The 14,591-nt window shown below is 37.0% G+C and overlaps 1 protein-coding gene across 2 annotated transcripts in view; it reads right to left on the minus strand.

The window, feature by feature from the left end:
- Positions 1-267: 267 nt before the first annotated feature.
- The window catches only part of LOC107681510 (CKLF-like MARVEL transmembrane domain-containing protein 4), a 24,607-nt gene continuing 10,283 nt past the window's right edge, over positions 268-14,591 (minus strand). The window contains exons 3-5 of one of the 2 annotated variants that reach the window (XM_016477821.1): positions 11,969-12,145; positions 4,192-4,290; positions 268-2,105 (exon numbers count right to left, since the gene is read on the minus strand). In XM_016477821.1, coding sequence (XP_016333307.1) covers positions 1,941-2,105; positions 4,192-4,290; positions 11,969-12,145 — 441 coding nt within the window. In that variant the 3' untranslated portion in view covers positions 268-1,940. Of the gene's footprint in view, positions 2,106-2,672; positions 2,885-4,191; positions 4,291-11,968; positions 12,146-14,591 lie in introns of those variants that run through there. The other variant, XM_016477822.1, reaches the window with a different exon arrangement.

The raw sequence follows: 14,591 nt of genomic DNA on the forward strand, positions 1-14,591 counted from the left end.
CGAATATAAACACTTATTATAGGTGTACCGTAGTGATTCAAGGAAAAGCCAAAAACACGGTTTGGAAAATGGATTCATGGTGTATTCGCTTATTATATAAATTTTCAACAAAAAAAGTTACGGATTGCAGCTTTAAGGTCAAAATCAGGAATTATTTTGATGCTAAAATCTTCCAATAAGAAGTTTAGCACAAAGTCAAAGCACAGTGAAAGCTCTTACACATCATTAAAGCATAAGCAACACAGTATTGCTTTCAAAATAGGACACTCAGTGACTTCAGCACTTTAATGCAGAGTCCTTCATTAAGACACAAATCATTCTTGTGATTGTCTTTTAACATTTTCAAGCCCACACAGTGTTGATCAATGTCTATAATGAGAGACATTATACTCAAAATGACTTCATTTCAACATTGGTCTTATTCCAAAACATAAAAGTTACTTAATTTAAGAACTTAAAATAAGACATAAGCATGTATATATAAACGAATATTGCAAATGAGCATTTTCTAGTGAAAAAAAAATCATGAACAATTGCACTATGCCTTAAAATCTGTGTTAAAAGATGCATTTAATTTCCCCCCGATGTCATTCTATGATACTCTTTTCAAAAAGGCCCATTAGAAGGTCAACAAAGCTTCACTTCAGAAAACAGATGATTTGACCACTTTCATCAGAGAGTGCAAATAAAATGTTTGAATTTCACACCCAATGAAGCAGTTATTCTGCTAATGTTGTCGTAACATTAGTGTCCAAGGGTTTCGACTAATAAAGCCTCTATGATTAAAGCACACAGAAAAAAGATAGTTTAGCTAATGCATTCATATGTACTGCAGTACACTTGTTCCTTCAAATACAGTCTATTAGTGTCAGAATTCATACAAATAGGAAACCTTCAGAAATGTAAAATGTCACACACAGATACGTAGTATATACACCTTCTTCAAAAACTCTACCCTTGCTTAAATCGACATATACAGATAACTTGGAGTACACAGTGGAGTAGAGAAAATATTACAAACAACAAAAATGACCAACAGACTATGCACACACGATTTAGTAACTAAACATTTGTATCATCTAAAGATTAGACTAAAAAGTTTCATAAACTCACACCTCCCTTCACGCACACAGACAATCTGAAAGCTGTAACTGTCTGTTGCAATGCAGGGACACATTCACGAGGTGAAATTCTACATTTGATACAATGTAGCTACCAAAGCTGTGGTATTACAAAAAATAATTAACATTAAAATAAATACTGATGCTCCTATCATCTAGTCACTTCATCTCTACAGAAAAACAGCCCAATGCAACGGCAGTTTACTAGATGTGTTTGATACAGGAACACAATGGCAGAGAAAATAAAACAATAAAAAAAAAAAATATTTTTGCTCATAAACCTTCCTACAAATTCCCATTACATTTCAGTCAGAAAGATCACTTAGATCAGTCTATTTAGCAACCATTCATTTCCATTATTCCATTCTGTATAGTTATTTTTAATCCTTGATAAGACATTTAAGGCATAGCTGCATTCTAAATAGAATACAGAGCTAAATAGAAGCGGGTTTCAAGCGGTGACTGACAGGTTTTGTCCATTTTATTGCAGGCATTATTAAAACCTTTCCCCGCTGGGAGTTTAGGAGCACAGTGGAGTGAGTTTCAGTCAATAATTATCCAGATCATTATAAGGTAAAGCCCTTAATTAACATAAATATACAGTATTTAAGTATAAAGTCAAAAGATGCTGGCCTGAGACTGATGAAGATGCCAGAGGTTTGTTCCATTTTAGACTGTTCACGCAATTGTTTGTTTGTAAGCGCTCTTCCTGACTGCCGCTCGTCAGGCTCCCATCACGAGGATATGAAAGAGCACACTGTGCCAGGAATGCAGACGGGGCTTTGCTTGTCTCAGTCTTCATTGGTCTGCCTGTGTGCTTTACTGTAGCTCAGGCCGTGACTCCACCTCTCCCCGTGAGGCTGTGCGAGCACGGATGTACTCGCTGGTCTGCAGGGGTCCATCTCGCGAGTCCCTGAGACGCCATCTCTGTACTGCCAAAAATGTGTTCAGACCGTACACACCCATCACCAGGAACCCGAAAATCTGGATGTAAACACATACAAAACAACTATTTATACACAAGAAAACTGAAGGGGAAAGTTTTCATCTTTGAACTACGAAGGTTTAAAGGAAAAATTCGCTCAAAATTTACTCACCCTCAGGCCATCCTAAATGTAGAAGAGTTTGTTTCTTCATCGGAACAGATCTGGTGAAATTGGACATCACTTGCTCACCAACGGATCGTCTGAAGTGAATGGGTGCCGTCAGAATGAGAGTCCTAACAGCTGATAAAAACATCACGATAATCCACAGGGCTCCAGTCCATCAAATAATGCCTTGTTAAGTGAAAAGCGGTTTGTAATAAATCCATCATTAACATGTTTTTAACTGTTGCTTTTGGCTAAAATACGAATCCTCTACACATAATATTGCTTTCGTCAGTGAAAAAGTGGTTTCATCTGAATCTGAAGTAAATATGCATAGATAAAGTCCAAAGCAGTTCTAAACAAACATGTCAGTAGATTTTGATGTGAGAGAACAACAGGGGATGGACTTTTTCACTGGAGGAAGTGTTATTATGGATAATGGACAGGTACTTTGGCCAGAAGCAACGGTTTTAAGTTAAAAAGTCTTAATAATGGATTGTTTCTTACAAACATGCAGCTTTACACTTTAGAAGACATTAACTGGAGTCATGTTGATTACTTGTGGATTATTTTGATGTTTTTATCAGCTGTTTGGACTCTCATTTTGACGGCACCCATTTACTACAGAGGATCCATTGATAAGCAAGTGATGAGCAAGTTTCTAATCTGGATGACCTGAGGGCGAGTAATTTTTCAGCAAATTTTCATTTTTGGATAAACTATTTCTTTAAGTGACGTACATATAACATTACATCTACTATATGTCTAAATAATATAGATGTTTTCTAGTAAATTTCAATATGAGGCAGATAACAGCAAATACTCCATGTCTCTGGCAGGCTGTGAGGGCTGAAGGAATTTTGCAGTGCCCTGTGGTTCAGAAAAATCCCCGGGTGTTAAAGTGGTTTCCTGCTGAGAACATCTGTATCATAAAACTCTTAGCCCAAATCCCCAGCCTTTGACTTCCAAGGTGTTGGTGGATATTTTGCTGATCTCAGGTCATTCTTGAAGTGTCTAAAATCATAAAGGTCAGGATCTCAGTAAGAGAACCTGATCCTGTATCAATATTGGGAATTACTTCTCTTCACTGAGCCATCTACAACAAACCTCTTCACAGTCACAAGAGGTCAGCAGCCTCAACCAAAACAGACAAACTAACTAGAAAGGTATGTGCATAATGTGAGATGTTCATAGTGGCTTCAGTTATAACACACTGTAATGAGCAATCCCAGATGGAATCAATGGACTTTTTTGGCATTTTCTGCGCTGATTTTAGGGGAAAATCGGTGGAATTATGGAGTTTTACGAAAGCCTGTTTCCGGTCTCAAAGTAAAAAAAAAAAAAATTAAAGATAACTGATTTAAAATCTCACAACTGCTACATTGTATCTGACATTTCTAATTTAAAAACTTTATCTCATGATTATTGATCTTTTATGATTTTAGGTGGAAAAGGGCTCCCAGTTATTCTGTGAAACAGACTTAAACAGAGCTGAGTGTGTCTTATTGACAGCTAAAACATAATCAAATAGGCTAAAATATTTTACAAACATGAGGTTAATGTGTAACTAAATTATGTGGGAATTTATAATGAGTGATAGAGTAAAAACTTGACACACATTGTGAATTTTGGAATAGAAACACAAGAGGAAAAGAAAAACAAAACTGAGTGAAAAGAGAAGTGGGATGGAGAAAGAGGAAAAGAGGAAGCAGTGCGATTTTCAGTATTAAAAATCAAAGAACTAAAGAAAAACATGTAAAACCTTTAGGTTGATGGTGACTATGACTGCTCAGAACTTCCCTTTGTCTTCCTGTCTCCAGGAATGACTATGTGCTTACTCTATTTCAGCCACTTGAGGGCAGCAGAACCCCGGCAGACTAGGGCCCACTTCAAATACTTGAGAAATGACTAAACATTTGAATTCACCCACAATCACAGAGACAGAATTCATGAAATAAAGCGCTGAGTAAGGGGATAGATACCACAGCTGCGATCTCTGCTCCAGTTTGATGGTTGAGAGCTGCCAAAACCACTGAAGCCAGAAAGAAGAACAAGGTGCTGGTGGCAGTGTTGATCAGATCCTGCAAGAGAGAACAAGAGAATTAAAGTATACTGAAAAAAGTGTTTTCCACAAAAATATTAAGCTGCATAACTCTTTTCAAGATTGATAAGTTCAAGTTTTTGAGCACCAAATCAGCACATTAGAATGATTTCTGAAGGATCATGTGACACTGAAGACTGGAGTAATGGCTGCTGAAAAAAAAAACTAACAAAAAAAAACGTTTGCACAGTGTATACATTATGTTTTCAAAATGACCTCTGATCTGTTAAACATACAAGGCACGTGGGTTTGTATACGCTACTAAGTTTTGGGATTTTTTGACAAGCACATTTAAATGTGGGACTGGGGTGTTGAAATTTGTAAATTACACATCTCTCCACACGCAATAACACACACAAGCAACGCATATACTTTCATTGCCATGTTTTGTTCCAGGAGAAGAGAGACGAATCTCCTTCAAATAACAAATTATGTCTACAAAGAGAGAAGGAGGGGCAACCATTATCTGTGTGTATGTGCTCATAGAGGTTAGCTCATTAAATAATAACATTTCCATAAGGGAAGTGATATCAACAGACACGTTTACACATTCACAAGTTAAAGAGTTCATCAAACTACAAGTAAACCTTTAATGATCAAACAAGTAGCTAGCTGGCAGCGAGGTGTGGCTATGCTGACTGCAGTGATGCAGTTTGACAGGCAGGAGGCAGGCAAATGCACTATTTACTTACAACCCAGCAGGCGCACACCGTTGTAAGACGTTGATATTTGGTTAAATTTCGGTTGCGATGCCAGGTGACCAAAATTCAATGTCGATTCAATGTCTAATATCAATGTCCAATACCGACGTCAGCTGATGTTGATATTTGTTGTTTTTAGGTTGTGTAACCAAAATCCAATGCCAAGTCAATGTCAAATTGGCGTCAAATACTGACGTCAACACGATTTTCATTCTCAACCACAACGTCTGTGTGACATCATGTCCAGCGTCAACCTGACGTTACATCCTGTGCCTGCTGGGCAACATTCATGAAATCCTTCAGAAATCATTTTGATTTGTGCCTCAAGCAACATTTCTTATTACCACTGTTGAAAGCAATTGTACCGCTTAATATTTTTGTGGAGACCATGATACTGTTTTTAGCATTATTTTATGAATAGAAAGTTCAAAAGAAAGTCTCTTTCCTATTTTTGATTACTACTATCACAGTTTTCCCTCTATTAATACACCCACCACTTTGTAACGGTAACGTCACAGTTTACAGTTTTAATACTGTAACAAATTCAGAGTCCAAGCTCTCAGGAGAGAGTGAGGATGAGAAGAACCAGTTGGAGGTTTCTGAAATGAGGCCAAATCCTTCTCTGTTCACTCCTCCTGAGTCTGGAATGGACGTGGGTTTTGTCTAAGCCATGACTCTGTGGGGGGGTGAAATGTAACAAGCCCTTCAAAGCACAACCTCAGTGGCTGGCACCTCAAATTTCACATCGCAGGCCGACGCAGCACGACCCGCTGGCTTTGATGTCTCCAAGTAAACACAGACTGTCTGCTCCTCTCAGCTCTAGGCAGTTGTACAGGACATGCAGTATGACACGAATCTGCTGGATGAGGAATTGATCTAATCACAGACCACAGTTCAACTATTGAAGATGTCCTGCTGACACAGGGCCAGTTTGAAAGACATTTTGAACTGCTATGCCTTGGAAAATTAAATATTTGGTTTAAAAAAGGAAAAGGATGTGACATGTGGCCGAGTATGGTGTCTGTCCCATACTCAAAATTTGTGCTCTGTATTTCACCCATCCAAGTGCACACACACAGCAGTGAGTAGTGAACACACACACACACACCGTGAACACACACCGGAGCAGTGGGTAGGCATTTTTTGCAGCATTTTTGGGAGCAATTAGAGGTTCGGTGCCTTGCTCAAGGGTTTCACCTCAGTCCTGGTATTGAGGGTGGAAGAGAGCGCTGGTCACAGATAATAAATGCAACTTAGTTTCTTCATAACAAAAATGGTCTCAGATAAAAGTAAACAACATATACATAATATAAACAATATAATGTCAACAGTTACACTCCCCCACCTACAATCCCTGCCAGTACCGGGACTCAAACCCGCAACTATCGGGGTAAAAGTCCGACTCTCTAACCATTAGGCCATGAGGCCCCCCCTTTGTGGTGTATTGAACATTTCTTAAGATAAGCTAAAAATTGTAAAAGTGATTTATGATAATCTGCAATTTGGGGGCCTAGAAAGTGCAGGTTTATGAAAACGGAAAACGATACTGTTTTTGTCTGTAAACTATAAAAATGTGAATTTGTGAAAAATGTGACGTCATGCGCATGCGTAATATGTGTTCAGTCTATAGGTATGTGTGAAGGTGCATAGTGTTTCTGGCCTGGCAGTAGTTTTTAGTCTTTTTCACAAATATTTGTGAACAGGGATCATTTTGACAATGCCGTTGTCTGTATACGGTATATAAGTTTTCATGAACAAAAAAGGTAAACTTTTCAGTTTTTAGTAAATTGGTGTTGTTGTGTAAAAGTACACTTAAGATGCGTCATGAAAATATTTGAAAAAGATTACACACACACACGTTGTTTTTTTTAATGGTTTTTATACTGTACAAATGGTATTTTCTATCGCACTACACCCACCCTACACCTAAACCTACCACTCACAGAAAACTTTGTGCATTAAAAAACCTCATTCTGTATGATTTATAAGCCTTTTGAAGCCTTTTGATACCGAAAGTGTCCTCATAAATCACCTTCTCGTTGTAATACCTATGTCATAACCATGTCATTATACAAATTTGTGTCATAAACATGCACGCGCACACACACACAAATTACAAACATATATTACAGATTATTTTATTTTTATTTTATTATTTAAAAATAAGGTAACATCCAGATTCCTTACACTACAGAACATTAAAGTCTCCTTTTCTCTTTCTTTATCCTTAAAACCTCCATAAATACACACTCTGAGAGGAGAGAAGGGATAAAGCTGGGTGGTTCGTCTGTGTGCAGCCAATAAGCACTCCAGCGTGACTTAGGCATGGCCACCCATGTGACAAAATGCATGATGGGAGTGATTACACACACTGTCTCACATGATACTCTCTCTCGCTCTCTCTCATCCACACTCACTCAAGCGAACCCATGCCCATCTCACACGCAATATAGAACACGAACTATATGCCAAAACCAGGATACGGTCTCAATCATTCAAACACATGCCAAACCAGCCTTTGCCTTCACACATACTTCAACAGATGGATCAAACGCAAGCCAAACCAAACTGAAACACACTTAATGCTAAAAACTGCTGACACGCTTAAAATATTCTAAGTGTAAGAACGCAAAGCATATGCCTGAGGTGGAACAAAAGTACCAAGTCCTCAGAATTATTTAGTTATAAATATACATTACTAGCTTGATGGAAGTTTACATTCAATGATTAAGCATTTAATGCAGGTAACCTAATATGAAACTGAACACAAACAAAAGCAGTCATGAGTTTTCTTAAAATGTACTTTCAGTAGTGTGTGTTTTGGCAGGCTGCATGTAGAGAAAGCAAACTGATCTCAGGAGGGGTCTAAAACTGGGAAATGTAGTGTTCACACTGGGTTCAGATCTCTGATGTATTTAACAGCCACTGCGGCCCTCCACGTTGTTAACAAAGGACTGATGATCTCTGTACTTGAAATGGACCTGTTTTATAATATTACTGGAACATTGTAAGCAAGGATGAATTAAATTGATTTGCATTTATAATATGTTACCCTGGACCACAAAACCAGTCATAAGGGTCAATTTTTTTTAAAATTGAGATTTATACATCATCTGAATAAATAATAATACATTTATCTGAATAAATTTATACATCATCTGAATAAATAAGCTTTTCGTTGATGTATGGTTTGTTAAGATAGGACAGTATTTGGCCGAGAAAGAACTGTTTGAAAATCTGGAATCTGAGGGAGCAGAAAAAAATAAAAATATTGAGAAAATTGCCTTTAAAGTTGTCCAAATTAAGTTCTTAGCAATGCATATTACTAATCAAACATTCAGTTTTTATATATTTATGGTTGGAAATTTACAAAATATCTTCATGGAACATGATCTTTACTTAATATCCTAATGATTTTGGCATAAAATAAAAATTGATAATTCTGACCCATACAATGTATTTTTGGCTATTGCTACAAATATACCCCAGTGACTTAAGATTGGTTTTGTGGTCCAGGGTCACATATAATAATAGATATTTATAATGATACAAAAGAATATCAAATAAATGCTAGAATCCTGAAAAAATGAATCAAGGTTTCCACAAAAATATTTAGTTTTCTATGGAAGCCCATTTCCGCCACTGAATAAAAAATAAAAAAGGTAATTGCAACTTTTTATCTCACAAATCTAACTTTTTTCTCGCAATTGCGAGTTTATATCTCGCAATTCTGACTTTATAACTCGCAAATGCAAGTTTATATCTCACAATTCTGAGAAATAAAAAAAGTTTTATTTTTTATTCAGTGGCGGAAATGGGCTTCCATAGTTTTCAACATCTATAATAATAAGAAATGTTTTTTGATTTTTTTGATTTATGAAGGATCATATGAAAGATCACATGAAGTAACTTTTGCCATGACAGGAATTAGTTCGATTTTTTTAATATATTGAAAGAAAGAAAGAAAGAAAGAAAGATTTTTTTTTAATTGTAAAAAAAAAAAACTATATGCACAAGAAACATATTTAAGCAGAGAATCAATGTAAAAAATGTATACATGCATGAGTTAGGTGGGGTCTTAACAGTATACAGCCTGTGCCAAATATTCGCAGTGGTGCGTGAATACTGCGTTAGACACTGCTTTAGGCAACAGGAGGCCCATAGATCTTGGAAATTTAAAAAAAAATGAAAAAACTAAAACTAATTTCATTCCAGATTTGCGGAGTAAAATAACCAGAATCCTGAACGTTCAGTCATATCTCTTTATCCGCCTCAGTGGCGAGACTTTAGCTTTAAATGAAGCTGCTAAAGCTTTTCCTGGACCTTCCGCTGGTGTGCTGGTGCTCTCGGATGCTGTGTGTGTGTGTGGACAGACAGCATGATACATTATTAACCTTTATCCTCCAACAGGCCCATCACTATAAAAGGTGGTACTAGATGGGAAATCATTCTGATAATATTAGAATATGAGAAAACAAAAAAATGAAAGTACATTTACATAGTTCAATAATAGTAATTTAGTCTTTATCAGTCAGATTTCCAAATTACACATCTTTAATGCATCTTTACCCATCTCACAATTGGCCTCATGCTCGTGTTCAGTAATGACACATAATCATCGGTTCACTGCAAAGCTTCTCAAGTCTCAGAGTGGCCATTCCATTAAAGCACACGATGTAAAACCAATCATTATCCCGTCACCTCACAGTCAAATCTTTCCTCACTTTCTATTAAAATACCCTGTCTATTTTTGGTTGTGCTCAATGAACACTGGCCATGCTTTTCTGTATATGTATGTGTGTGTGGTTGGAGACGATTTGTTAATGGGTACAATGGTGCCAGCGTACCACCGCAAGCTGAATGTGCTCATTCTACTGACCTATCACTTTCAATAATGTCAGTCACTATGCCAGCCCCCTTTGAGCCTGGCACTGGATCACACCATCAAAGCAATCAAGGGAATAGGGGGTGCTGTACAATCGTCCACCACAAAACCAACTGCCACAAGAAACTACCAGCTAGTTTTATGTGTATACGCTCCAATCTGCCACTATTTAAACTAAATCAACATTAGAAAATAACGGATTTAGCACAAACATCTGATTTTAAGACCTAAAAGTTCTACCATCCATATTTCTGCTCTTTATAGAAAGAAGTTTAATTGCTGCTGGGTTTGGGAGGATTTTCTCTCAAAAGGAAAAAACCCTCTTCTGAGACAGAGGCCACAATTACAGGACCAAAAAGTACAGTTTACTTTTAGCACTGCGTTATGTGAAAGTTCCTGAAGCACAGCAGTGGTGAAGTTACGCAAGCTGGAGATACAAACACGAAAGAGGGGAGGAGAGCCCCCCTCCCGGTGCATCCATTCCAGAACAAATGAGAGGCCTGGGCCCATGGGGTCCAACTGGCAGGAGATGATGCTCAGTCCAAAACCTCAGCCCCACCACAGCTGAAATGATCCTAAAGATCATAGATCTTCCAATGAGCCATAGCAATACCAAGAAAACCCCAACCCGTCAGTATTCAAAATACACAAAAGCATACACTCTCACCCTGTTTAACATCTCTCCCATCAGCCAAAATGTGGTTTATGTGATCTAGCAAGTTGAGCTTTGATGCTCATGTGAGGTATTTAAGTTTGAATTCAGCTCTCATCATTTCCTGATCTCGTTTTATTTTCTTACCCCACCATTTCCTGTCATTTATCCACTGAAAAAAAAAATGAAATTCTATCCTTAATAAATTAAATGAAATTATCCAAAGTGACTTACAAAGGAGGAACAAAAGCAATCTGTCTATGAGCCAAAACAATTTCCGTAATATATAATGGCAGGTTAGTTAGATTAGGAAGCAACTAGAGAAGAGGAGAAACACAGAGAAAGAAATAGAAGCAATTTTTAAAAAGCACTTCTATAAAAGTGGCAAAAAGCCAACACAAAAAAGCACTTAGAGTAAAGGCCTTGTCCTAAATCAAAATGTGATGCTCTAAGCTTTCTTTATACATGTTTAATTGAGGTTAAATGCATAAATATATGACTTTTTTACACCAGTTTGTAAAAAGGGGTCTACATTTGGGTGTAGTAAAACACTGAAATTCAAACTTATAGCGGCAGAGGCACTTCCTTGTTGTCTATGTGAGGTTAAGCACATATTCTTCAGTATACCATAATGCAACGCAATAGTTATGGTTGGATGTGAGTTGCTGTTACTTTTCTTGGTTCGTGCACAGCTCTGGAAATAAAACTCTACAGCTTTTTCCATCATAAGCTCTGTAATAGATCCACAGCACTGAGGTCCAATTATGCTGAGCATTGTGTGTGAGTGTGTGTGTGTGTATACGCAGGGAGACAAAAGGAACCATGCCTTATTAATCTTTCAGTGAATCAGTAAATTCATCTCCCAAGAGCAGCCATTTATGTTTGCTAGAAGCGGGTTTAATGAGAGCTATGAGCACACAAGCTTCATTCTGAGCAATATGAACCCGTGTTCATGGCCTCCTCCTCAGCAGCACTGGACGCAAGAGAGCGGCTTGCTTTCTAAAAAGCCAGTTATTGGCATGTCTTGTCAACAAAAAACTTCTTCCATTTATGTAAACAGCTGATCGTCACAAATAACTTCTGCCTCGATAATCTATCATCACAAGTGCCTCTTAAAATATTATGCCATTAAAAATGGATTGAAGGAAAAGTAGTTACACTGCAAAAATATCTTCAAGGAAAACACTTCCTCTCAATGCTCAGATAAATACACATCAGAAACTGACAGAAAATGCACAATTAAATAAGCACTATAAATTAAATTAAAGTAAATTAAAATTAGTCATACAAGTTTGGAATTAAATGAGGGTGAATAAATTGCACAAAAAAAAAAAAAAAGGGGGCAAAATATCCATTTAAATGTCTAACATTGTAAAGGATTTTGTAAGGTTGTGTGGATCTTGATAAGAACTATACATACTGTTAGACTCCAGTTGATATGGGGCACTTTGGTGTGCAGGTTCAGGCTGAAGATGAGGAGCAAGACACCTGTGACAACGAAGGCACTGCAGCTGACAAACTCAAAGAGGTAGACGCCGGCACAGGGCGAGCACATCATTATGGTCTCAATGAAGATGAAAGAAATGAGAGCCAGGACCTGCAACAGAAAGGAGAAAACCGACCCTTTTAGAACAAAACAAGAAGCATTTGTCCCAGCAGTAAACAACTCACTTTATTTTATCGAGCTGAAAATTAAAGTAACATCTGATGTTGACTTAAATGATACAACAAATCAAATTTATCCCAGTGCAAATCACGGTGTCTGATTTAAGACAACAACATAATACAATGCAGTCCTTTGTGTAGAGCAGTGAAAAACCACAAGAAAGTATTTCTCGAAAAGCTGTTTCAAGGTATAAATGACTCATCTACATTCAGGGTTTACTTTGTAATGCGTTTTCCACATGGTCATAACAGGGCCTTGCGGAGTATGTTGAACCCCACCGAAGTCGCAGAAGGTTCACCGATGTTTTCCTGCCGCATTCGTCAGTACACCACAGCATGGGAAGAATTCTGAGGTTAACGTGCTATTTAGGTGTTATGCAGCCTTGACTCTCCAGCACAAAACCTCAGACAGATTACAGGTTGGCCCGCTCCAACAGGGGAGACAGAACCACTGCCACAAAACATTCCAACATCTAGACGGGCCCAGCATTTCCAGCTGGCCCGGACCGGATGCTGTCATACGGCAGATGCTAAACAAAATGTTGCACACATCTAGGAATGGAAGCACAATGTGGAAACCTCCCTGCGAAAAGAATGATTTCTGTGATGAATAAAGAGCTGGATGTGGGCTTGCTAATGGAATGACAGAGATAGTCGGCCAAAAAATTCAGACTTTCCTGATGCTGAAAAATAAAAGCAAAACCATCCACTGGACCATGGCACTATAGGATATCAAATTTGTCACTTTAGGGGTTAAAAGATGCTCAAAATAAAGCTCCAATGCGCCTTTTGTGAAGTCCACACTGGAATGAACTTGATGGCTGGGCCTGCTATCCAACAGTTTATGCATTCTGTGACCAGTCTTTGGACGCATAGCTGGGTGCCATTTGTTAGGGGCCAAAAAGATTTGAATTTGTGGGCTAAAATATTGAATCTTCAGGGCCTCACAATCAACTTGCCAGACAATAAAGAAAATTAGACACAACAAAATTCTCCATTATTTTTCCAGAACATCAGAACATCAGCCAGCATGTACAATTACATTATGAGACCTGAACAGATGCTTTAAAGATTTTTATTATTATAATTTTTTTTTTTTTTTTTTTTTTTTTTTAAAGGGGCCCTTTTTTGTTTTAACTAGCGTGTCTCCAACATAGTGATAACACTCGTTGCCTTCTCTAGTGCAGCTCAACCAGGTGTCGTCCCATTCGTCTGTATTTGTGATATCACAAATCCCGGAAAATATGCATTGTAGTCCAAACGAGTCGTTCGTTGTAGTTTTTGAAAAGTGATTTCTGTTAAATAAAATATCTCCTTTTGAAGTGGACTTTGAACTTTGCAGATTTGTTTTATGCTCAAACAGCAACATTACAGACTAACTAAAGTTGAAAAAGTGAAAAAGCATAATAGGAGGAGCCCTTTAAAGATGGCAGCAATCACCTGATACCATACCTACCAATCACCTACCATACAAAAACACTTAACACTTTCCTCCTTTCCTTTTTTTAACAAAGTAATTAGGTAAAATGCATATATTATACAATTGCATTTTTTGAGTGTCTATGAGCACAAATGCTATATATTTATTTAATATATTTATATCACATGATCCTTCAGAAATCATTCTAATATGTTGATTTATGATCAATGTTGGAAACAGTTGTGCTGCTTAACATTTTTTGGGACCTGTGATTTTTTTTTCAGGATTCTTTGATAAATAAAAAGTTAAAAAGAACAGTATTTATTCAAAATAGACATTTTGTATTACAATATACACTACTATTCAAAAGTTTAGCGTCAGTCAATTTTTTTCTTTCTTTTTTTTAAGAAAACTAATACTTTTATTCAAAATACACAAAAGCATACACACTCAAATGTATAGACTGGATAAAACTGATAAAAAGTGATAGTAAAGACTTATATTGTTAGAAAATACTTCTATTTTGCCTAAATGCTGTTCTTTTAAACTTTTTATTCATCAAAGAATCAAAGAAAAAAGTATCACAGGTTCCAAAATCCATATTAAGCAGCACAACAGTTTCAACACTGATAATAAATCAGCATATTAGAATGATTTCTGAAGGATCATGTGACACTGAAGACTGGAGTAATGGCTGATGAAAATTCACCGCTGTGTCACAGAAATAAATTATATTAAAATAGGAAACCAATATTAGAAATTGCAATAATATTTCACAATATTACTGTTTTTTCTGTATTTTTGATCAAATAAATACAGCCTTGGTGAGCATAAGAGACTCCATTAATTAAAAATCTTACTGATCCTAAACTTTTGAACAGCAGTGTATACTGTACATACTGTGTGTGTATATATATATATATATATATATATATATATATATGTGTGTGTGTGTGTG

Source organism: Sinocyclocheilus anshuiensis, unplaced genomic scaffold, assembly GCF_001515605.1.
Source record: "Sinocyclocheilus anshuiensis isolate Anshui unplaced genomic scaffold, SAMN03320099.WGS_v1.1 scaffold2053, whole genome shotgun sequence".
NCBI classification, from domain to species: domain Eukaryota; kingdom Metazoa; phylum Chordata; class Actinopteri; order Cypriniformes; family Cyprinidae; genus Sinocyclocheilus; species Sinocyclocheilus anshuiensis.